The sequence below is a fragment of the Moschus berezovskii genome, chromosome 9 (genome assembly GCF_049115385.1).
Source record: "Moschus berezovskii isolate FMDL1 chromosome 9, NW_MosBer_1.0, whole genome shotgun sequence".
Lineage (NCBI taxonomy): Eukaryota > Metazoa > Chordata > Mammalia > Artiodactyla > Moschidae > Moschus > Moschus berezovskii.
In genome coordinates, this window is record NC_142468.1 from 16,266,901 (window position 1) to 16,291,863 (window position 24,963).

Below are 24,963 nucleotides of genomic sequence, written 5' to 3' on the forward strand. Positions count from 1 at the left end.
CCTCCGTCCATAGTTTGTCAGGCACTCCGTCTATCAGATCTACTAGTCCCTTTAATCTATTTCTCACTTCCACCATATAATCACAAGGGATTTGATTTAGGTCATGCCTGAGGTCTAGTGCTTCTAGTTGCTCATTAAAAACTAGAAACATACTCTAGTCAGCGACCCAGTGAAAACAGTGCTGCAGATCACCGGTCCTTTCCCCTCCTCATAGCCAATGCACATTTCACAATTCCTTCTCATTCTATTTTCTTTTCACATCATTCTGTCACTAAAATCTAACTATTAATTCAAGTCTCCACACTGCCTGTACAAGATTCTTCACTTCCTAATTCACATTAGACTTTCTTATCTACTCCCTTCAAACTATCAGAGATTTGAAAAAGAAAATTCATTACAACCTCACACTCTGGGATGAGGCGGAAGTAAAGCTAAGGCTTACCTTGAATTATGGCCCATAATTTTACACAAAAAAACAGGGCACCGCCAGGGAACAGTGTGTTGCCTGCTTTTAACATGCACTTGAAGTAGTCTATTACTTCACTTTTTTTCTAGATTCGATTATCAGTAGAGGATTGTCAGGCTTCCCAGGTCATGCTAGTGGTAAAGAACCTGCCTGCCAATGCAAGAGACGTAAGAGACGTGGATTCGATTCCCTGGCGGAAAGCATGGCAACGGACTCCAGTATTCTTGCCTGGGAAATCCCATGGACAAGGGAGCCTGGCAGACTACAGTCCATGGGGTCGCAAAGAGTCAGACATGACTGAAGTAACTTAGCAAAGCACAGCACACAGCACAGAGAGTTGTCACCAATTAAAGAATATGACACTAGGAAGATACAGAAAACTACAACTTTGGACTTGAATTATAATAATTCCTTTGGAGAATTTTGATGCCATTTTGCATTAAGAAAAAGGAAAAAATATGGCTTCTACTTCCAGTTAAATACCATAGAGATGATCAGCAAGAAGGGCTAAAAGAATCCTATAGTTCTTAAAACTTTCATCTAACTTTATTGGGTTGTAGGCTAGTCAATATACATACAACATAAAAGTTAAAATCCAAGTATCCATCAAGCTTGCTGGATGACCTTGATTATATCACTCTTTTAGCCTCCGTTTCCCCCATCTGTAAAATGGGGAGAATGATACGGTTTGGATGAGGGCTTATTGAAGTAACTCATTAATCAGTGCCCAAAAAACATCCTGACATCAAGAGATGAAAGGTAGTACAGTTAAAAAAAAAAAAGTAAAAGGTAATGTTATGGCATTCTGGTAAAAAGATTTATAAGACTAGAACTCACTGGAAAATTTTACCAACGAAATAAGTTATTTTTAAAGATCGTTTAAAAGTGTATTTACAACTGAACATTTGAGTTTATTTGTCCACGAAATAAGTACATCACAGCTAGCAGCAGACTTAACTTTGCAATACCTGTGACAGAAATCTTTTCTTTAAAGCTGAAGAGGAACACTTTTAGCTAACATTCTTTAGCTCAAAAAACCAACTAACATTCATTCAATAAGCATCAGCATATGGGCATTAGTAAAGACAGGGAAGGACAGAGTACCATGGAGTTAATCCTATCTACTGGTTAAAAGCTCCATGACACCCCAAACTGCCCATACCTGCTGGGTGAGGAGGCTGATGTGAGTGGATGGGGAATACTGCCTGGCCGCCTGCTTCTCAGCCAGCCGCTGAAGTTCAGCCGTAACCATACTTGGGTTGTATCGTTTGCTGTATGAAGAGCCATCTTCTCCCTCCTTTTGGGCTCTGGCCACTCCTGAATGCTGCTTGTTTGGATGGCATGAACCTGCTAAAGAGAAAAGCTTTCATCCACTTAGGAAAAAAAAATTAGAAAAACTTAGGATGATGACAACCAATAGATATTTCACTGAATCCCAGGGATCTGTGACAACAAGAGGAGCAATGAACTATCTTCAAATGCTCACAAAAGTAAACGCATACCTTTATTATACCCGAGGATCTCTTCCTATCACCAAATTGTTACATGCATCCATAACTATGTTTTTGCATAATATGAATCCTTCACAAAAAAAGAATTTTCATCATATGTAGTGGGGAATAATTGAGCCTAAAATTAATGAATAAAAAAAGTGCAGCCTTGAAAATCATTGTAATTCTTGTTTTTCTTGTTATGTGACAGCACTCGTCAGTAGCCTGCTGCATTCACTATCAAATCATCTATACCGCAGCCCGTCAGGCTCTTCTGTCCATGGGTTTCTCCAGGCAAGAATAGTGGAATGGGTTGCCACGCCCTCCACTGGGGGAGCTTCCCAACCCAGGGACTGAACCCGCATATCTTACACTGGTAGGTGGGTTCTTTACCACCAGCACCACCTGGGAAGCCCCATAATCCTTCTTACAAAGCTCAAAAAGGAAAAGAAGGATAAAAGCAAAACTGAATTTATTCAGAAAAACAGTAATAATCCTATATTATCAAATTTCAATTGATTTCTCATTCAGATTTCAATTTCTTCTTTCAACTATAATATCAGAGAAATCTATTCTTTAAGAGCACTGAAATTTTGGCAAAAAAGAAATTATTTAATAAAGAATCAAGGTTCATATTTGTTCTATGATAAGTCACACAACCCATTGGAAAAAAAATTAAAAAGTCAGAAAAATGGAAACACTATGTGTTTACTTTCTGTCTTATTAATGCTTGTATATAACCATGATCATCCTCGCATATACAATTTGATGACACTGCTTTATTATATTATTTGACACATATAAAATACTATCTACAATAGATGTAGAAGTTATAAAACATATAATGAACTGACTACCTAAGTCATATTAACATGCATCAACCCATGGGTTCCTTCTCATTCTTAATCTCCCCTTATCATTCATCCCCTTCTTTTTTTAAAATATAGTTTTATTCTTCATTTCTGTGTACGAAGGCATACCTAAAATACAGTTAATTTTGCTTGTTTTTGAGCTCTATAAAAATGGGATCTTACTGTAGTAATTTCCTGGGACTTATTTTTGTTAATACCATACTTCTAATATTTATCCTTTCTCAGTATAGCTGAAATTCATTAACTTTACATGGTGCTTGGTATTCCATTATGGAAATACACTACAACTTATTTTTCTATTTCCTCATTGATGGTTATTTTGGTTATTGCAAGCTTATTGCTACTGTAAACAGTTCAGTTGTGAACACTCTTGCGTACAAGTCCTAGAGCATGTGTACAAGAACTTCTCTTGTGTGTGTGGCTAGAAGTTGAGTCAGAGGATAACAACAAAACAGTATATTTTACACTACCACAAACAAAATACAAGCCTTCCTGCTGATCAGTATCCCCTCCAACACTTAGTAATGTCAAATATCTTAATTCTTCACTCTTTTAAGAGGGTGGAAGATCTCACTGTAGTTTTCACTTATATTCATCTGATTAATATTGATGTTGAGCATGTTACCTCTTTTCTGATACCATTATTGGGTTGTCTATTTTTCTTTCTGAAGGAGGCTTGCTTAGGTTTTTACTTTCGTTTCCTACCGTAAGTTATTAAAGATGGTCTAATCTATTCTAGAGTTTAAAGTCTGCATCTGAGATTGATTATACGGATAGTAGGAGGCAGGGATCTAATTTCACTTTTGTTCCTGATCGGATAACCAGTTGTCCCAGCACCATTTATTGAAAGAATGCATCCTTTTCCACCTGTCATATATCAAAGTTTCATCTATCTGTGATTGTTTCCAACTTTCTATTCTGCTTCACTGGTCACTCTGCACCTTTTCCAATACTGCATTTTCTGAATGATCATATCTTTATATTCTTATTAAGATACTCATCCACCAGTTTTTCCTTCTTCAGTAAGTTCTCACTACCCTTGGTCTTTTGCCTTTCCATTATCGTTTTAGAAGAGCCTTGTCAAGTACAACTGTTGACATTTTGGTTGGAACTGTATTGAATTCAGAGATAAATTTGATGAAACGTTTATGATATTAAGTCTTTCCATCCACGCACAGTCTATTTATGTATTTATGTTTTCCCTGTCTCTCAACAAAGTCTTACAAAATTTCTTTATAAGTCTTTCCTAAATTTATGCCTAGACAGCTTACAGTCTTTATGTAAATGTTTCTTCAAAACACTGTTTTCGTGGTGATATGGTTGTACAGCAGTGTGACTGTACTTAATGCCCCTGCACACTTGAAAAGGGACAAAATGGTGAATTTTATATTATGTATGTCTCTGTTGTTGTTCAGCCACGTCCACCTCTTTGCGACCCCATGGACTGCAGCACACCAGGCATCCCTGTCCTTCAACAGCTCCCAGAGCTTACTCAAACTCAGGTCCATGGAGACAGTTATGCCACCCAAACATCTTGCCCTCTGTTGTCCCCTTTTCCTCCTGCTTTCAGTCTTTCTCAGCATCAGGGTCTTTTCTAAGGAGTCTGCTCTTTTCATCAGGTGGCCAAAGTATTGGAGCTTCAGCTTCAGCATCACTCCGTCCAATGAATAATCAGGTTTGATTTCCTTTAGAATTGACTGGTTGGAACTCCTTGCAATCCAAAGGATGCTCAAGAGGCTTCTCCAACACCACAGTTCAAAAGCATCAATTATTCAGTGCACAGCCTTCTTTATGGTCCATCTCACATCCATACATGACCACTGGAAAAACCATAGTCTTGACTAGACGGACCTTTGTGGACAAAGTAATGTCTCTGCTTTTTAATATGCTGTCTAGGTTTGTCATAGCTTGTCTTCCAAGGAAAAAGCATCTTTAATTTCATGGCTGCAGTGGAACCCAAGAAAATAGTCTCTTACTGTTTTCACTGTTTCCCCATCTATTTGCCATGAAGTGATGGGACTGGATGCCATGATCTTAGTTTTTTGAGAGTTGAGTTTTAAGCCAGCTTTTTCACTCTCCTCTTTTACCTTCATTAAGAGGCATGTAGTTCCTCTTTGCTTTTTGCCATTAGGGTGGTATCATCTGCATATCTGAGGTTATTGATATTTCTCCTGACAATCTTGATTTCAGCTTGTGCTTCATCCAGCCCAGCATTTCGCATAATGTACTCTGCATATAAGTTAAATAGGCAGGGTGACAGTATACAGTCCTTTCCCAATTTGGAACCAGTTCGCTGTTCCAGGTCCAGTTCTAACTGTTGTTTCTTGATCACATGTATGACAATATGTATGTCTTACCACAATATAAAACAAGTTTTCTAATTCTTTGTTGCTAATAGATTTTTATTAATATTGATCTTATAGCCATCTATACTGCTAAAATAATTATTTCTATTGTATATATAGCTTATTTTTAGTTTTCTATGTAGATCATGGCATCTGGTCCCATCACTTCATGGGAAATGATGGGGAAACAGTGGAAACAGTGTCAGACTTTATTTTTTTGGCCTCCAAAATCACTGTGGATGCTGACTGAAGCCATGAAATTAAAAGACGCTTACTCCTTGGAAGGAAAGTTATGACCAACCTTGATAGTATATTAAAAAGCAGAGACATTACTTTGCCAACAAAGGTCCGTCTAGTCAAGGGATGGTTTTTCCAGTGGTCATGTATAGATGTGAGAGTTGGACTCTGAAGAAGGCTCATTGCCGAAGAATTGATGTTTTTAACTGTGGTGCTGGAGAAGACTCTTGAGAGTCCCTTGGACTGCAAGGAGATCCAACCAGTCCATTCTAAAGGAGATCAATCCTGGGTGTTCACTGGAAGGTCTGATGCTAAAGCTGAAACTCCAATACTTTGGACACCTCATGTGAAGAGTTGACTCACTGGAAAAGACTCTGATGCTTGGAAGGATTGGGGGCGGGAGGAGAAGGGGACGACAGAGAATGAGATGGCTGGATGGCATCACCGACTCGATGGACATGAGTTTGAGTGAACTCCGGGAGTTGGTGATGGACAGGGAGGCCTGGCGTGCTATGATTCATGGTGTCGCAAAGAGTCGGACACGACTGAGCAACTGAACTCATGTAGATAACATATTATCTGTAAATAAATAAGTAAATTTTAATTCATGCCTTTTGATGCTTATGTTTTTAATTTCTTGTCTTGTTATGCTGGATCCTGACCTCCAGTAAAACACTGAATAGAAGCAAAGCTAGTAGGCATCCTCTTCTTTCTGTTAAAGGGAATGCTTTCAGTATCTCCCCATTTACATTAACATCTATGGTGAGATTTTGGTGGATACTCTTTTTAATGTGGGTTTCCTTCTCTTTCTAATATGCTGAGAGTTATTATCATGAATGAGTATAGAATTTTACCAAATTCTTTTTTTGCATCTACTAAAATGATGAATACAGTATTTTTCCTTTAATCTGTTGATGTGACAAATGATATTTATAGATTTTCTGCTGTTTTAAACCCTCTAGTATTCCCTGGATAAACTTGTTCATGGGATCTTATCTTTTTCATTTGTTGCTGGATGTGGTTGGCTCATATTTTGATTAGAATTTTTGCATTTGTGTTCATAAATGATTCTAGTCTGTAACTTCCCTGATACTGTCTATAACTGGTTTTGTTATCAAGATTAAACGAGCCATACAGAATGATTTAAGGATTATTATTTCTTTTCCATGCTCTATGACAAGTTTAAGATTGGAATTATCACTCCCTTGAAAGACTGTCAACATTCATCTATAAAATCATCTGGGGCTCAAGTTTTCTTTGTGAAAATTATTGTATAAGTTATGTTAATAGTTACAATATCATTCAGGCTTTCTTTGTCTTGAGCCAATTCTACTTATGCTATACTTTTGGTGGCATTATCCATTTTGTGTAGATTTTCAATTTTATTGGAACACAGTGGTTAACAGTATTCTAATATTTTTTTCACCTAAGCTAATTTGTATTTTCTGTGTGCTTTTCATTCTTCATATCATTTATCCATGTCTTCTCTCTTTTCCTGATCAATCTCACCAAAGATTGCTCCACCACCTTAGGCTTTTCAAAGAATTTGTGGCTTTGATATTTTTTCTACTTTATTTTTGAAATCTGTAATTTTTACTTTTGTCTTAATATATCTTTTCTCTTTCTCCTTTATTTAGATTTATAATATTGCTGTCTTTATAACATCTGACATCAGATATTTAGCCTTCCTTCTTTCCAAATATAAGTATTTAAGGTGGTAAATGTCCCTCCAAATACTGTTTTTTATTGCCCTCCACACATTTAAATATGGAAGTTTTTTCATTATCTTTCAACTCTAAAACTTTTACATTTATTTCCATTATGATATCTTCAAACCCTCTTTCTTTGCTGACTTACAAAATTTCTTTATCTATTAGTAATAGAAATTGTTGGAAATCTCCCACTAACACAGTGGATTTACAGATTCCTCATATAGGAGTACGGAGAAGGCAATGGCAAGCCACTCCAGTACTCTTGCCTAGAAAATCCCATGGACAGAGGAGCCTAGTAGGCTGCAGTCCATGGGGTCGCTACGAGTCAGACATGACTGAGCGACTTCACTTTCCCTTTTCACTTTCACACATTGGAGAAGGAACTGGCAACCCACTCCAGTGTTCTTGCCTGGAGAATCCCAGGGACAGGGGAGCCTGATGGGCTGCTGTCTATGAGGTCACACAGAGTCAGACACGACTGAAGTGACGCAGCAGCAGCAGCAGCATATAGGAGTATCAATTTTTGTTTTACTTATTTGGAGGTTATTTTGTTAGGTGCAGTTAGAACTGTTATCTTTCTGCTGAATCAAACTTTCTGTTTTATGTAATTACTCTCTGTATCTGTTAAGAAAATTTTATCTCTTAAAGCCTAATATAAGTTAACATATGCTTAGTTAGGGCTTCCCTTGTGGCTCAGCTGGTAAAGAATCCGCCTGCAATGCGGGAGACCTGGGTTGGATCCCTGGGTTGGGAAGATCCCCTGGAGAAGGGAAAGGCTACCCACTCCAGTATTCTGGTCTGGAGAATTCCATGGACTGTATAATTCATGGGGTTGCAAAGAGTCAGACACGACTGAGCAACTTTCACTTTCATGCTAAGTAAACGTGGCATATATTAATACCACTTTTTTCTGGCTGGTATTCTGAGAATTATTATCATGAGTGAGTACACAGTTTTATCAAATTCTTTTTCTGCATCTACTGACATGATGAACACAGTTTAGGAATGAGGTTAAGATATCATTTAAACTTAGACTTTTTGGCATTTCTTTCTTCATCCTTTTACTTTCAACCATTCGATGTCCTCATTTTCACAAGTCTTTCTTTGCTAAACAACATATATTTGGATTAAAAAAAAATCAATCTGACACTAACAAGTTCAGTCTATTTATATTCGATTCTTCATATATTAGGACTTGGTTTACATCTTAAGGCTTCCATTTCTTGCATTTTCTAAGCATTGTGTTTTCTATGCTTCTATGTCTATAGGTGTTTCCCTAGGTCCAATTCATTTCTCTTCCCAAATGTTTAAGTTTTCATATTTCAATTTTTTCAGTGGTGACCCCTGAAACATGATACAGCATATATATCATGATAAAGTCTAAATAATATCTTAATCTCACTCCCAAACTATTCAGTCACCACAGAAAAATCTGACTCCAATCACCTACAGGCTATTATTGTAGTCAACTATATATTGTTATCTACATACTATTGTCCACTACTGTTTAAGCCATTCAGAGTATGGTTTCTGACCACAGTGGAAATAAGCTAAAAGGCAACTACAAAAAACAGAGAATGCCAACTATGTGAAAATTAAACAATAAAAACAATCCATGGGTCAAGAAAGAAATCATAATGGAAATTAGGAAATATTTTCAAACTGACTAGCTTCTTCTGTTCCTTACTATTCTCTGGGAAATGTATGAAAAAGAAAGGTTTAAAAAAGAAGTTCTGATGATAACACAAGGTATTGGAGGCATGGACCTTACTGAATTTCTTTCACGTGGGAGAGAAAAATTAAATCAGAACATAATTAAGTATTATCATATTGATTTTAGAAGATTAAATCATAAGAATAATCACTCAGAATTAGCAGAAATACACATTTGTACATATTTATATTTATGACATTAAAATAGACCATTTATTATCTCTGATTCAAATTTCGTATTATAATGTCCATTTCATTTGAAATCAGATACCAATTAAGAAATATGTGCTGGCTATTTATTCAGGACATGGAAGCAACTTAAATCTCTACCAATAGGAATGGATAAAGAAGATGTGGTACAAATATATAATGGAATATTACTCAAGCATAAAGAAGAACAAAATGGGGTCATTTGTAGAGACGCAGATGGACCTAGAGATTGTCATACAGAGTGAAGTTAAGTCAGAAAGAGAAAAACAAATATATATCATATATTAACACATATATGTGGAATCTAAAAAAATGGTATGGATGATCTTATTTGAAAAACAGAAACAGGGAAACAGATGTAGAGAAGAAATGTTTGGACACCAAAGGGGGAAAGAGGGGATGGGACAAATTGGGAGACTGGGATTGACATATATACACTGCTATGTATAAAACAGATAACAACTAGAACCTACTGTATAGCACGGGGAACTCTACCTAATGCTCTGTGATGACCTACATTAGAAGGAAATCTAAAAAGTGGATATATGTATATATATGACTGATTCACTTTGCTGCACAGCAGAAACTAATACAGCATTGTAAAGCAACTATACTCCAATAAAAATTAATTTTAAAAAAGGAAAATAGAAATATACATTGGCTATTTCTAATGCCACAGTAATGAAGACAACGTGGTACTGGCGTTAAGTACAGACATACAGATTAGTGGACCAGAACTGAGATTCCAGAAGTAGACTCTTACATTTAAGATTACATGATTGTACACAAGAGTGCCATGACAATTCAACAGGGAAATAACACTCTTTCAACAAATGGTGCTGGGACAACTAAATATTCACATGCAAAAGAATGATGTTAAGATCTTTCAGTTCAGTTCAGTTGCTCAGTTGTGTCTGACTCTCTGCGACCCCATGAATCACAGCACTCCAGGCCTCCCTGTCCATCACCAACTCCCGGAGTTCACTCAAACTCATGTCCATTGAGTCAGTGATGCCATCCAGCCATCTCATTCTCTGTTGTCCCCTTCCCATTCTCTGTTGTCCCCACCCCCAATCCCTCCCAGCATCAGAGTCTTTTCCAGTGAGTCAATTCGTCTCATGAGATGGCCAAAGTATTGGAGTTTCAGCTTTAGCATCAGTCCTTCCAATGAACACCCAGGATTGATCTCTTATACCACACCATATAAAAAACTCTATCAAAATGGATAAAAGACCTAAACTATAAAATTCTTAGAAGAAACAGACATCTTTGTGACCTTGGGTTAGGCAATAGTTTTTCAGATATGATATCAAATGCATAAGCAACAAAAGAAAAAATAAATTAGATTTCATCAAGATTAAAAACTTTTGTGCATCAAGAAAACGAAATGACAAACAACAGAATGAGAGAAAATACTCCTAAATCAAGTATCTGGCAAGGGACTTGTACCCAGAATATATAAAGAACACTTACAACTCAACAACAAAAAGACAGATATCACAATTATCTCTTGACCACACTGTAAGTTCCCAGTAAACAGAAGCCCTATTTTATTCAACTCTTTATTTTCAGCATCTAAAAGAAAGCACTGCATTTTCTTATCAGTGAATGAATGTCACTGGACCAAATGCAAGACTTTTCCTTAGTCACAGCCTGCATCTCTTTATCTTTCAAAAGAAAAAGCAAAGGGAAGAGATGACATTCTTTTTACACTGGGGCTGGGGAGGAGCTGACATTGTGGACTCCCTTTCATTTTCTCACTCACCTGCCTTTGCTGAAGAGGGACGAGACAGTTTCTGGCTATAGATGTGTGCAGCACTTTGGAAAGAGGAAAAGGGGCCAATGGTGTAACTGCCTGATCGACAGCGTGGCAGGCCAGTGGGGCTTGGTACGTTCTGTGTCCCGGGATGGATGGAGAGAGAGGCACTGTCAGGGACTGTGCTCAGTAAAACTGCTGGCTGGTGAGGCGTGCTGGGGATGGCGGGAGGGATCTGAGACAGAGAATGGTGACCTGGCCCTGGTGAGAGGTCAGAGGTGGTAATAACAGAGGACAAGTGGGAGTTGGGAATTTTCTGCAGAAGGGTAGCAGCAGGACCAGAGAAAGAAGTAGAAGAATTGGTATAGATTAATTTAGCCTCTTTTTCTGCTGCAGTGGTAAATCCTATTAAAATAAAAACAAACAAAAACAGATCATGTTAGGAAAAACTAACACATAGTCTCTATATGTAAACATGAACATTTTTAAACATCAAACTAACCTGAGCGTGAAACAGATACTATGAGAAATACAACTTTTAACGAGCATTCATGATGGACTTAATGAATTTTGCCCACTGAGACAATCTGGCATTAGAAATAGTTCATTTCTGCTGCTGCTGCTGCTGCTAAGTCACTTCAGTCATGTCCGACTCTGTGTGACCCCATAGACGGAAGCCCACCAGGCTCCCCTGTCCCTGGGATTCTCCAGGCAACAACACTGGAGTGGGTTGCCATTTCCTTCTCCAATGTGTGAAAGTGAAAGTGAAGTCGCTCAGTCATGTCCGACCCTTAGTGACCCCACGGACTGCAGCCTACCAGGCTCCTCCATCCATGGGATTTTCTAGGCAAGAGTACTGGAGTGGCTTGCCATTGCCTTCTCCGAGTTCATTTCTAGTCCTTGTTAAAAGCTGGCATTGCGACTACCTCCATCAACCACAACGGGTGTTTTATAAACGTCAGGGCATTAGGACAAAGTTTCCGGTAATGAGAGCTAACTCCTCTCCCTCTGGTTTTCACCCTTCTAGAAACAAATGCTCAGAATTTTAAACATTAAGAAAGTGAAAAATTCTTGGAAAGATGTTAACAGGTTATCGGTAGATAAAAGGAAATTCTAACAGAAAAGGAAAAACAAGGAAAATGAGCTTTCTAGAGTAAGGCTGCATGCCCTAAAATCATTTAATATGTGATGAGTTTTTTTTTTTTTATTAAGAGATTTATCTGAGAGTAGCAAATCTATGCAGGTTTGAAGTCACTCACGAGATAATTTATCAGAGTGAATTTCTGTTGTCTGTTGCTGTTTGGGCTGCTTTATTTTCACTTCTTCCATTGTTTCAGGGTGATCTGAAATAAATAAATACTGAGCTTAGGTTCTGTCACTAATCAAACAATAGAGCACCACTCTACACATAATTTTGTTTCCAGAATATAACATAATTAGTAATCAGTGCCAAGAACTATTGCATTTCTCACTGCACTTTTCCAAGGATGGCCATGTCCATATCCCTGTTGAGTGGAACACCAAGCAAATGATTCCAAACTAGCCCAGCTAGCCCAAAGCCCAGCTCCAGCTGACCGAACCAGGGAAAGATACGGAAACCCAGGGCAGCGATCCATGGACTGCCGACAAAGTAGGACCTGCCTGGGAAAGACCGTAAGTGAGGGCAGTAAAGGGGCTTCCCCCAGGTGGCGCTAGTGGTAAAGAACCCGCCTGCTAATGAAAGCGATGTAAGAGACATGGGTTTGATCCCTGGGTCTAGAAGATTCCTGGACGAGGGCATAGCAATCCACTCCAGTATTCTTGCCTGGAGAATCCCATGGACAGAGGAGCCTGGCGGATTATGGTCCACAGGGTCGCAAAGAGTCAGACACAACTGAAGCGACTCAGCACGAATGCCAAGGGCAGTAAGATGCCTCTGTCAAGAATTCACATTTGGAGAACTAAGAGACCAAACTGGTTGGTGGAACCCGCTGGAGCAAAGAAGTCACAATACATATGGACAGGGAACTGCCAAGAGATGAAAATAACAGCCCCACTATTTGTGGCATGATACCTGAATACCACAACAGCTCTGCATGTTAATCTCCTCAGCTTTCCTTGAATAAGTTGAGTCGATTTGCTTATTAATCAGCATATTCAATAAGAAAATCATTCTAGTAAAATAAATTTCCACTGTAATAAATCAGGTTTTCTTTCCCTACTACAGAATTTTGAAATAGAACAGCCAGAGCTAATCATATACTTAGAGAAATATTCCCAAAATCTTTTCTCAAGGGCCAAGTTCCTATAAAAACTTAAGAAAGGCCATTTTACAGATCATCTTTCAGAATGAAAGAATAAGGACATATGAATTCTCTTTCCACCACTATCAGCAGTGGTAATACTGTCACACACTTGTTTGCTCATGTTTGAAACAAGAACAAATACTATCAAATGTCATAATGTTGTTCCCTTGATTGAGGCCTTTCTACTGCCTGTCCAGTTAATCTTGATTGGTATTGCTAGGTATAAATGTTACAGTAAGTCTCCTACAGACAAACCTTCAAGTTGCAAACTTTCAAAGATGCGAACATGCCCCTGTATGCCAGTTGCTGTACAGTTGTTTAGTTGCTAAGTCGTGTCCAACTCTTTCGAGACCCCATGCACTGTAGTCTGCTCCTCCGTCCATGGGATTTTCCAGGCAAGAGTACTGGAGTGGGGTGCCATTGCCTATAAAGGTAGTCCTTAACACATGAACCCCAGAATCTCTGAGGATCCAACCGCACAAACAGGTGCTGCTAGTACCTGTTGTCAGGGCTTCCCCATTAGTGCCAGGGAAGAAGTTACTATCTGAATGCCAGGCTAGGACCTCACCTCCCTAGGTTAGTACACAGTTCCCTTTCCATTACAAAAACTCCTCAGTCTCCCTTCCCCAACACTGCTATAGGATCTTTTCAGAGATTCTATCAACCTTCTTCCTGAATTTATTCATACAACTTCATCAAGCAGACAATAAATATTACAGTCAAGAATTCTGATGGTAATGGTCCCTGCTCTCTCTAGCAACTACTATTATCATAATGTATGACACTTAATAGGTGTCTATTAAAAAATATGTAAAAGGAATGAATGAAAAGATGAATAAATTAGCTTTAGAACTTAGATTTAGGAAGGCTCAAAGAATAGGGTGGACTCAGAAGGATTTTTGCTAATACTTCAATTATACAGTGAGCTACACAAGCTTTTGTAGACTAGCTTCTGCAGCTAATCAGTTTTGAAAACATTAACACTGCTTCCTCAGGAAAACGCACACTACATTTTAGATGATCAATTGTCTTGGTTCTTCCCACATTAGGCTATGATCACCTTATGAGTAGCGAAGAAGTCTACATCTCTGAGTCTAATGGTTCAGTTCAGTTCAGTTCAGTCGCTCAGTCGTGTCCGACTCTCCGCGACCCCATGAATCACAGCACGCCAGGCCTCCCTGTCCATCACCAACTCCCGGAGTACACTCAAACTCATGTCCACAGAGTCGGTGATGCCATCCAGCCATCTCATTCTCCGTCGTCCCCTTCTAATGGTTAGCATACTACAAAATTAGTATATTGATTATCTGTGTCTTATGCTCCCATCTAGATTTTAAATGAATCTTATACTTGAAGCACAAGCTTTGTTTATAACTGAGTGTTGCTGCTATTTTTTTTTTTTTTTTTTTTGATCATATGACATGGGCTGGATAGTTTGGTCCACATCAGTTTCAAAATCCTCAATCCTGGAGTTCCCCATCAGTGAGAAATTTTTGAAATGTGTGGGAACACTATGTTATTACAATGCCTGAAGGAAGACAGTAGCATTTAGGGCTTGGGACTAAGGATATGAGACATCCCACCAGGTGTGTGGGAATAATCCCGCACAACAAAGAATTCTCATACCCCAAATGCAAATGGTGATAAGCTGGAGGAAGCAAAAAAACTCAATGAGAGTGAGAAGTAACCCTCAGGAGAAGCAGAAGAACACAGATTAAGAGCACAGGCTTTGAATCAGGAAGAGTAAAGTTCAGATTTCTGCTCCGCTGGACAGTGCTGGGCACCTCTGAGCAAGTGACTCCATCTCTTTCAGCTCTGTTTCCTCATCTGTAGAGAAGTTTTATAATAGCACCTACTCCATATGGTTTTTGCAAGTAAAAAAATAAGATCATGTCCAATAGACAGTAACAAGGGTTCTCACAAAATATTAGCTGTTATTAGTTTGTCTTGAGAACAACTTTCTACTGTTAATTTTCATAGGAAAAAAAAAAAGAGAATATAACCCTCTTCCCGTTTTTAGGACAAAAATACAAGGCTTCCTCACTCTTCCACCCCCACAACTACAAAATTTCACCACCTTGGAGTCTATTAGTGCTTAGGCAACATATTATTTTTGGTTCTCCTCTGCGCATCTCACTTTTTCACTTGTTCTTCTTATTTTCCATTAATTAACCAACATACTTACCACCCTTTGCCCCGCTATCAGAAAAACTGCTGCTGTTTTTGGAACTTTTTGAGTGTGTCCCCAGGAAGACACTCGCAGACTTGTTTTTTTGGGTATAAAAAGTCAACACCTCCTCCAGTTCAGCCTCACTGAAATGGGGAGAAAAAGGATGGTCAGAACAGGAAGCTGTTCTGGAAAATCTTTCCACCAGACGTTATTATGGAAATGGAGCAAGCTGAAGAAGGGGGAAATGAAAAGCACAAGCTAAAAACTCCCTATTAATAGATAGTTAAAAAGGAAAATAAATGAAGTAGTCTGAAAATTTTAAAGCACAACAAGGTTTTATTTATTCCACAGTGAATTTTCTAGATCTGCACTGTCCAATATGGTAGCCACTAGTCACATGTGACTATTTAGATTTAAATGAATTAAAATTAAAGATCCCTTTCCTTGGTTACATTAGCCACATTTCAAGTAGTCAGTAGTCACTTTCTGTGACTTACACAGAAAGTTCTACCAGACAGCCATGTTCTAAATCAGGGGTCAACCAGGAACCGACTGTGGGCCACAACTGACCAGCAGTCTGTTCCTGCATGGCTCCCAGCTAAGAATGGTTTATACATTTTTAAAGAAGAATATGCTATAAAGACCACATGGAGTTCACTAAGTCTGAAATATTTATTATGTGGTCCTTGACAGTTTGTCCACCTACCACTTCTAGATAATTGGAGTATATTCACTAAAGGAGTCACTTTGTCATAAATAAGGAGATTCAGTAGAGTATCTAGGGAAGATTTCCCTTACCATCTATACAATGGAGATTGAAACAATCTCTGCTGCTGCTGCTAAGTCGCTTCAGTTGTGTCCGACTCTGTGCAATCCCATAAACGGCAGCCCACCAGGCTCCCCCGTCCCTAGGATTCTCCAGGCAAGAACACTGGAGTGGCTTGCCGTTTCCTTCTCCAGAAACAGTCTCTAAGTAACTTCAAATATAGAAATTATATGCACTTTTTATGAACACCCACAAAATGAAAAGCATAAGGAAACAGAAGAGGGCCTGTTTACTAGAATTCTTGCAGTAAACATATTATGTCTGAGTTTTTCAAAACCTTTAGCAGCTTCTCAATGGCCTTCTGCATTTTTTTCACGGAGCCTATCAATGTCCCAGATAAGTGAGCTTCAAATAAGAAAAATACTCCTGCATCATTACAAAGAACCTATATCCCAGCTTCAGAAAACACTGCAGTGACAATCTCAGAAACTGCTTCTATGAATCTCAGGGTAAACTCCAAGGTCTCCAAAGTAGCAAAGAGCCACCAGAAAGCAACTCGAGAAACCATAAAGATATAAAGCTGAGGGTGCAAACAGATTAGTGCCTCTGCCTGACAGTGTGTTTTATTTGACCCTTCCCAGAAAAGGGAAAGATTAAGGCTGGCCAAAATATCAACGCTCTATACCTCCTGTCTTACCCTCTGCTTACTTTATAATGTATGTTTTCCTGCCTGACTCCTGCAGGTAAACTGAATTTGCCAACCCTGACGCACACAGGTATCCATGTCCCACCTCAAATGTAATAAAAGAACTGATGCTACTGTATATTTCCAACAATCAGCACAATCCACAATCAGTAGTAAATATGTTCAAAAATATTTTATCTCCAAGTCTATATCATTGGTTAACAGTATATATAATTAATTTTTAGCAGCCAAATAGGCCTGGTAGGGGAAAAACTCTTCACTTCTTAAAAGGTTGCTTTCTAGTTTCTTTTTTTATATTTCAGAGATTTTGAAGATTTCCAAGGAGAACTAGAAATTAATGTTTTAACTTTAAAAGTAGAGCCATTTTCTGAACATAATCCAGCCTTTTTTCTGTTCTATTTTCATAATGCTGAGGTAAGAAACTACTTTTTGCTTTGTTTCTATACTTGCTTTATCAACCATATTCCTCAAGACCTAAGAATGTCAACAAAATAACATTACACAATTATGAACTCCTATAAAATGATGTATTTGTTTGTTGTGTGTTTAAGCACATGATCCCGGGGCTATAATTAGGTGCGTACAGAGTATTACACACAGATCACACTATGTTGGTGGTTGATAAATCACCACCTGACTTAACGTCACAAATCAACAAAGAGTTGATTTTCTACTGCTTTTCTCCCCACTGGGACTTTGATGACTGAAGACTAACTAAGGCAGATTTACAAATGTTTTATGCTTTATTTTGGTGGTTTTGTACAGCCCTCTACTTAAGAAAAAAGCTCTTCAGGACAAGTCTTATGAAATTAAAAATTAAATGCCTTTATTACTTCTTCCTTTGCAAACACACTGTAAACGGACAAAGTGGCCTGGCTAATTTGTATTAAGATAGAGAGCTGAATGTTGATATTTTCAATCCCTAAAGGCTAACCTTAAGCATGAAGGACTTGTTTTATTTTATATAAATTAGGCATTACCCTCATAGTACTGAAAAACTGCCAACTCTTCAACCCACTCAATGTAGGCAAAATGTGGTCATCTCCACTGCATCAGTAGGTCAGGAATAAATTCAGATTCAGTAAACACTAGAAGCCTCTAACTTCAAATTTCCAAAGTGCTCCCTCAGCACTTTAAGTGGTATGTACTTTGAAGGCTGTCTAGAAATATAGCCCAGATGTCCAGCAGCAGTGTTTTGATAACTGAAACCATGACAACTGCCAATAATTGGCTGAGATATGGAGACAAAAAGACTATGAAACCCTTTTTCTCTTCTTATAAGTGATTGTACTCACATTCACGTTAGAAACAAGAGAACATTGGGAATTCAATGGGGCAGTGTGTAAGACAGAATAAGGTATTAGTTAATTAGTGAAGAATGTCTTCTACCTTGCTTGTGTGATGAACTCCTGAAAGTTTTCTGAATTCACCCCATCTTCCTCTTCTTCCTCAAGTTTCTTCTTTGATTTCTTTTCAGCCATTTGTTCTGTTTCCTATCCAGTCCCCAATCCCAAAGAAAAACAAGATAAAACTGACTCCTGATAAATGCATACTTCATCATCTGGTTTCATTATCATTGGGTTAATTTGTCTTTATAGAAAAGATATCCACTTCTTCAATGACCTTTGGCCACCTATACATATTATTTTCTGCCATCATTTCATGAAACATTTTAAAGTTTCCAAGTCAGAGTTGCAGAATAAACATAAATTTTTATCATGTTTTTACTTATATACTCAGGTAGCCCTGTGAAAAAAAAGACCTTGGTGATGTCTGTGGTCACACTTGAAGTATGACAATAGAGACACTGCATTTTGTTGCAGTTAGGAGGAGGAAAGCTCAGACCTGGAAGACACGTCTATAGCAGCATCCAAAGTGCATAAATTCTTCACTGTATAAGACAAAATTCTCGACAGAGCTAGAGTAGCTATGTAGCTATGGATTTGTTGTTTTGATCTTGTGTTGACCATTCCACAAATTCTACAAAAGCTATTTAAATTTAAAGGACTCAGATTTCTTATCTGAAAAATGAGCACACTCCCAGCTCCTCCCACTCCAAAATGACATTTCTAAAGTATTCTAAGACCCTTGGATAAAAGATGCTTTGCAAACTATTCTCACTAAATAGTCAATTTTCTGGGCTTGGTTGTAAAACGAAGTCACTATCTAAAATGTTCTAGAGAACAAAGTATAACTCTCTCAGGAAAGAAGACTGTGTCATTATATTAAATCCACGGTTCAAATTTGCTCTATAGTCAGTTCACCACTGTCTTCAGGCACAGTAATGTCAATGCAAATTCACACAGCCCAGGATTCATCTCAGATGCAACAGCACTCAAAAGGAGGATGCTTCCGGATGAGAGTGAACTATGGCTTCTGGGCCTTCACAAGTAATAAGTGAGCTGGGTTAAGGAGTGAGGTCCAACTCCCCATAATTGTCACACACAGCACACGATGATGCTAGAAGGGAAAAAGACCCTCTTCACCCAGCTGGACAGAGGCTTCTAGACTGTTTCTCACAGTGGGTGGTGATCCAAAGCACAGGACTAACGGATGAACCCCCTACCTTGTTGTACACAGAGATAAAGTCACCCAGCTGGTGGGCCAGGATTCTTCTGCGTTCCAGAAGTGCCAGTCTCCGACTGGGTAATACCATCCTCAGTGAGTGCTGGAGGTTACTTGATGCTCGCTTGAGGAAACGAACCACTAGTTCCTATAAATTAAAGAGTCATTGGGGAGAAAAAGAAGAGATTGTGCTAAGCAACAGAAGACAAGCTACAAGGGAACTATACAATAGAGAGATAATATGACACTCTTCAACAAATAAGACCCAGAGCAAACATATTAGGCATAACAAGAACACAGCCAGACAAGAACAAAACAAAACAACACAAATGTAGCATCTTCCCTTAATAAGCTGCAATGAGAAAATCAAAATCAAGTCTGTATGCAAACAACTACGTAATAAAGTAACAGCTGTAAAAGTACCACAATTCATACATACATAGTACTACAATAATCCAAACTGCAGCCATCACTTCTAATAGGGTGATCAGAGAAAAGTGCTTAGGAAAAGACAGAGGTAGCAGAAACTAAAACCATGGGAGCACAGGAAGTCATCAAAGATGACGAGGGAGAGAACGAATACAGAAACACTGACACTTCGAGGTAGGAAAGAGGAGGAAGAATCAGAAAACAACCAACCATGACAGAAATATCAGAAATGCACGAAGAAACCCAGGAGAAAACAGTGTCACGGAAGCCAAGGCAGGAAGGTACCCACGTCACAAGCTTCCAAGAGGCTGAATTGAGAAAGGACCACAGCTACTTTCAGCACAGTAAAAGGGATGGAACAAAGAGGTTAAGAAATGAATGGATAGTGAAGAATAAAGGTGAAGAGGAGAAACTCCTGACTTAAAACGCTTAGTGACAAACAGAAAGAACTCTTACTAAGCTTGAAAGGTGATAGCTTTTTATTATTTTTTCTTCCCCAAGAATAAGGGTGCTTTTAGAGTTGTGCGTTGGCAAGGAGAACACAGTGAAAAGTCATTAACGGGTAGAAGAGATACATCTCACTTGAGATGGGGCAAAGGATTTTGAAATGTGAGTATCAGTCAGATCATTCAACTTGAATCAGAGAAGGCAATTCTATACCTACTTTCCTCATAAACAAGACCATGGTCACGATCACCAGGTAATGGATGAAGTTCTGCTGTCTAGATAGATTTTCATTTGGGAATGCACAGAATTGATGCTAAGTTCTGCAGTGATGATCCTAAATATTCCTATTAAAAGCCCCATTGAAATCCTGTGTGAATTCTAAGCCAGCAGTTGCAATGTTTATTCTCTTCTGAGCTATTTTTCTTTTCTTCTTGAATTTGATTTTGGTTCACTGTTCTTTGGTGCCAATTTACTCCAACATAAAGAAATAGTCTCATTACCAGAGGGTTGGACTTCATAGTTCCATTCTGCTGTCTTTACTACAGGGTGGTTTAAGCTGCTATATTAAAACATTATTTTTTCACAGTGGAGCAGACAAACTGACTCTCAAAAAGGCAGTTTCAATTTTCCACTTGGAAAGAGCAGAGCTAACATTTTCCACTGATGGTTGAAGAATTATTCACAACACACAAGGTTTTATCTCTGGGTTGTATTGGCTACTTTAAATTCACGAGTTGTTTTCTGGGATATCCATCATGTTTTTATAATAAGTCCAGCATACTGTATACCTCTCATATGTGGAGAACTGAGAAGTACAGTAGGATCACCATGAGCTGGCCAAAGAAGGCAGCTTTCTCAGACTTAGAGGTCCCTCTCCTTTCAGTGACAGATCTCTATGGTAAAAAAAAGTAAAGAATGGCTGTGGCTTCTATAAGCACCGACCTTTCCAAAGAGCTTGAGGCTTCCTGTCATTCTGATCCAAAAAGGAAAACGTTGCTAGAATATTAAATTTTAGGCAGGTTTGAATGACTAATATACAGTAAAAATTATTACACAAGTTTGTTTTCAGTAATCTAAGAATTTTATAAAGTAACAACTAGGAAAAAAAAACTGTTAAACTGGAGGATGGGACATTCTCAGAGGGCCCATGATAAAGTGTTGACTTTGAAAGAGCTAACTCCACCCCTTAGGGTAGAAATCAAAAGCCTTCCGATCCTTGGAAACAGTGCAAGAGGAAATCATGTACAACTGTGACACCTGAGTATAAGTTCCAGGTTCACCACATATGAGCTACAGGAACAGGCAGGCCCCCATTCTAGAGGTCTTTGTTTTCTCATCTGCAAAATGGGGATGACAGTGCCTATCTCAAAGAGTTAACACAATCTGAAGCTGCTTGGGAAAGGACCCTGAAAACCGTTATCCTTTTCTAGGGCTTTGCACGGGCCTGACGTCTAATGAGGAGTCAATTTCCCTTTTCAGAATGAAGAAAACTGACACCTCAACACATATCAGGCCAGATTCAAGTGTGGCTCCAGATTCAAGATCTAATTCACAGTAAAGTAAGAGAAACCTATAAGCTACACTGTGGAAGGATTCCTTCTCCAGAAATGTACTGTTCTGTACCTTAGTATAGGGAACAAACAAAGAAAGGAATAAAGAAAGAAAGAGGGAGGTAAGGGAGAAAGAGAGGGAAGGAGTAGAGAGAAAGAAAAAAGGGGAAAGTAAAAAGGTTCCAACAAGAAGAACCTCACCATCTGTTCATCCTCTTTGGCAGCCCAGCTGGCACTGAACGTTTGACCTCCAGTGTCTTTCATCAGGCGGATTTGAACATGCTGGAGATAGGCAGAGAATGCTATTCGGGCCTGCACTTTGCTATAGAAATCCAAAACAACACACCGTTATGAGACAGGATGGTGCACCAACCAAACGCGTGCTTGCCTTTCTCAATGTGGCCTTGAGGACCCTTCTATTAGGATGGATACGAAAAATGAAGCCCACCATACAGTCACTGAATAAAGATTCCTCCTACCCAGCACATGAGATTTCGGCCTTTTCTATTTAAAGAATCAGAGATGAAGAATTCTACTTATTTTCTCATTATTAGCACATGGGAGAAAAAAAAAAAATCAAACAAGAAAAGAGCTTCATCTTTTCTACTCCTAAATCTTATCTCTTTGGACTTTTAAACAACTGTCTTGAGGAAATGGACAGGAGAGTACTGAATTTTCACAAGAATGTTTGTATTGATACAGAAAGGTTTTTCTGCCTTTGTGCTTATGTGTGTTCAGTCACTTTTGTCGTGTCCGACTCTATGTGGCCCCATGGACTTAGTCCGCTCCTCTGTTCATGGGATTCTCCAGACAAGAATACTGGAGTGGGATGCCATGCCCTCCTCCAGGGGGTCTTCCCGACCCAGGGGTCCAACCTGTGTCTCTTTTGTGTTGTGCACTGGCAGGCGGCTTCTTTACCACTAGCGCCATGGGCCCTTAGAAACATACTTATCCGTTACTACAAAAGGATGGCTTTTGTTATGGCAACTGACTCTGGGTGTGCGACAGCCTCCAAAGCAGCAAAGAGATAAATCTTACGAAGGAACTTTTGAGACCAAATTTTAAGGTCAGGCTTTTTTCTCAACTGCAAGACGCCAGTGGCTGGAGCCCAGAACAAATGAGAGAGGTCCAACAGAGTCTGGCGCAGAGGCACTGACGGGCTAGGACGAGCCCAGAAGTTTGGCGGGAAAAAGATGCGAGTGCATCCAGTAGAGCGCGCCTCACCGACACCCCTGAAGAGCCCTGCTGCCTCTGCCTGGGGCCCTGGGCGGGCAACAAGGAAATCTGCCCGGGCCAGCCTTCAGCGGACAGAAGCACCAGAGAAACCACTGATGACTTCCACCGTGGCTGCGAGCTGCGGTAGATCTGTTTTCCTTCAGGAGAGCTTTTGGTTACTTCAGCTGCTCGGCCTTCTGACACACTAGCCAAAATTACGTCAGTGAGGATTCGGGCCCAACACCAGTTCTGTTCGCACTCCTCACACACACCATCACTGAACGCTCTCCACTCACTGTCCCCAAGGTCAGGACAGGACTGGCCCAGAGCAAACTGGAAATCCTACGAGGGTCTCGTCTCGCTTCTGTGTGTGTGTCAGAAGGGACAGAGGTAGATTTGCTTTTCAAGCTCTTCAGAACATGAAATACAAAGCTGCACCTTTGTCACTAGTAAGAACAGCTTAGGGGAGCACAATATGATTTTGACATGTGTACTTTCAAATGTTTCTCATAAAGGCCACACTTAAAATCCTGGAGACTATATATCACTTTCCTCTCTACCATTCCCATAAGCTTTCCCTCCACAACAAATTATTTTCAAGTCAAAGTGAAGGGAAAAAAAAACACAAAAAACAAAAAACCCTCTCCACTTTGGCCAACAAATTCACTTGCAATATAATGCGCCACAAGTGTCATGTTTCAGATACCTGCAAATGTAGTAGAACACCCAATTTTATTGATTATTCCTCTAATATTAAAATATAGAGGTCTTTGAATAAGGAAATTACTGCTTGGAAGTTGAGATTTCAGTAATTATTTTGTGGCAAATCATTGTTGTAAATCAAATGAACAAGTATTGAGTTTTCCACTTCTAAAAACCTAAGAGAACTTCCATGGGGTCGCAAAAGAGTCAGTGATGACTTCGTAACTAAACGACAGCAACAAACCTTACTACAGAGATCTGTGAGATGTTAATCCTGAGGTTGTCCCCTAAGGTAGTGGAGATACTGGTCAGCTAGAAATCTGCAACAAACAAGCCAAAAAGCTAGAATGATTTACACTGGAGAAATCTATTTTTAAAACATAAAGGCCTTTGTAGATCCTCAGTATACAAAATATACAACTAGTGGGCTGGGGCTTGGAGTCTTCAAGCCTTGCCATGGACCACCCCCCAGATCCCTCAGTAGTCACTGAGATATCCCATAGAATGAGAGGCAGCTCAGGAGAACAGAGTTTGAAAACCACTGATTTATATGAACACACCCTGCAATTATATCTAGAGGAGATCAATCCTGGATGTTCATTGGAGGGACTGATGCTAAAGCTGAAGCTGCAATACTTTGGCCACCTCATGCGACGAGTTGACTCACTGGAAAAGACTCTGATGCTGGGAAAGGTTGGGGGCGGGAGAAGAAGGGGACGACAGAGAATGAGATGGCTGGATGGCATCACCGACTCTGTGGACATGAGTTTGAGTGAACTCCGGGAGTTGGTGATGGACAGGGAGGCCTGGCGTGCTGTGATTCATGGGGTCGCGGAGAGTCGGACACGACTAAGCGACTGAACTGAACTGAACTCACTGAAAGTGAGATGTGTGAGATTTAGGAATAACTAATTTATTTCTACAACATCTAAGTAGAATGTCACTGCTGAAAAGGACCTTAGTATAAAACTCAGTGGTTTTGAAATGTTCCGTTTCAGTTCAGTGGATTCTTCTGTCCCCTCTAGCGAGCACAGTCTGAAAACCGTGTCTGTGTCTAACCTGGTAACTTGGCCTAACGGAAAAGAAAACTGTGACTCTGACTTGCCTGTGATCACAGTCAGCTGGTACGCGACGAAAAGCTACAGCCAAGTCTTCTGACAGAGCTCAGTGTGCTCTCCACTAATGGAGCCACTCTCACTCTCCACGCACCACTCCAAACCCCAACCCTACCCTCCAACCCCCTGAACACCAGTATCACCCTTCGGCCTTGCGGTTTAAGAACTGACCTCTAGCTTAGAAAATAAAGGCCATCACGCATAAACACCTA

The 24,963-nt window shown here is 39.4% G+C and overlaps 1 protein-coding gene across 10 annotated transcripts in view; it reads right to left on the reverse strand.

Annotated features, from left to right (window-relative positions):
- Positions 1-24,963, reverse strand: part of TTLL5 (tubulin tyrosine ligase like 5) — a 318,082-nt gene that overhangs the window by 180,574 nt on the left and 112,545 nt on the right. For 8 of the 10 annotated variants that reach the window (XM_088839430.1, XM_088839428.1, XM_055435681.2 and 5 more), the window contains 7 exons: positions 21,921-22,041; positions 19,295-19,441; positions 18,118-18,221; positions 15,272-15,399; positions 12,061-12,144; positions 10,811-11,206; positions 1,629-1,816 (listed from right to left, as the gene is read on the reverse strand). In XM_088839430.1, the coding sequence (XP_088695556.1) occupies positions 1,629-1,816; positions 10,811-11,206; positions 12,061-12,144; positions 15,272-15,399; positions 18,118-18,221; positions 19,295-19,441; positions 21,921-22,041 (1,168 nt within the window). The remainder of the gene's footprint in view (positions 1-1,628; positions 1,817-10,810; positions 11,207-12,060; positions 12,145-15,271; positions 15,400-18,117; positions 18,222-19,294; positions 19,442-21,920; positions 22,042-24,963) is intronic. The other 2 variants (XM_088839427.1, XM_088839424.1) reach the window with 1 other exon arrangement.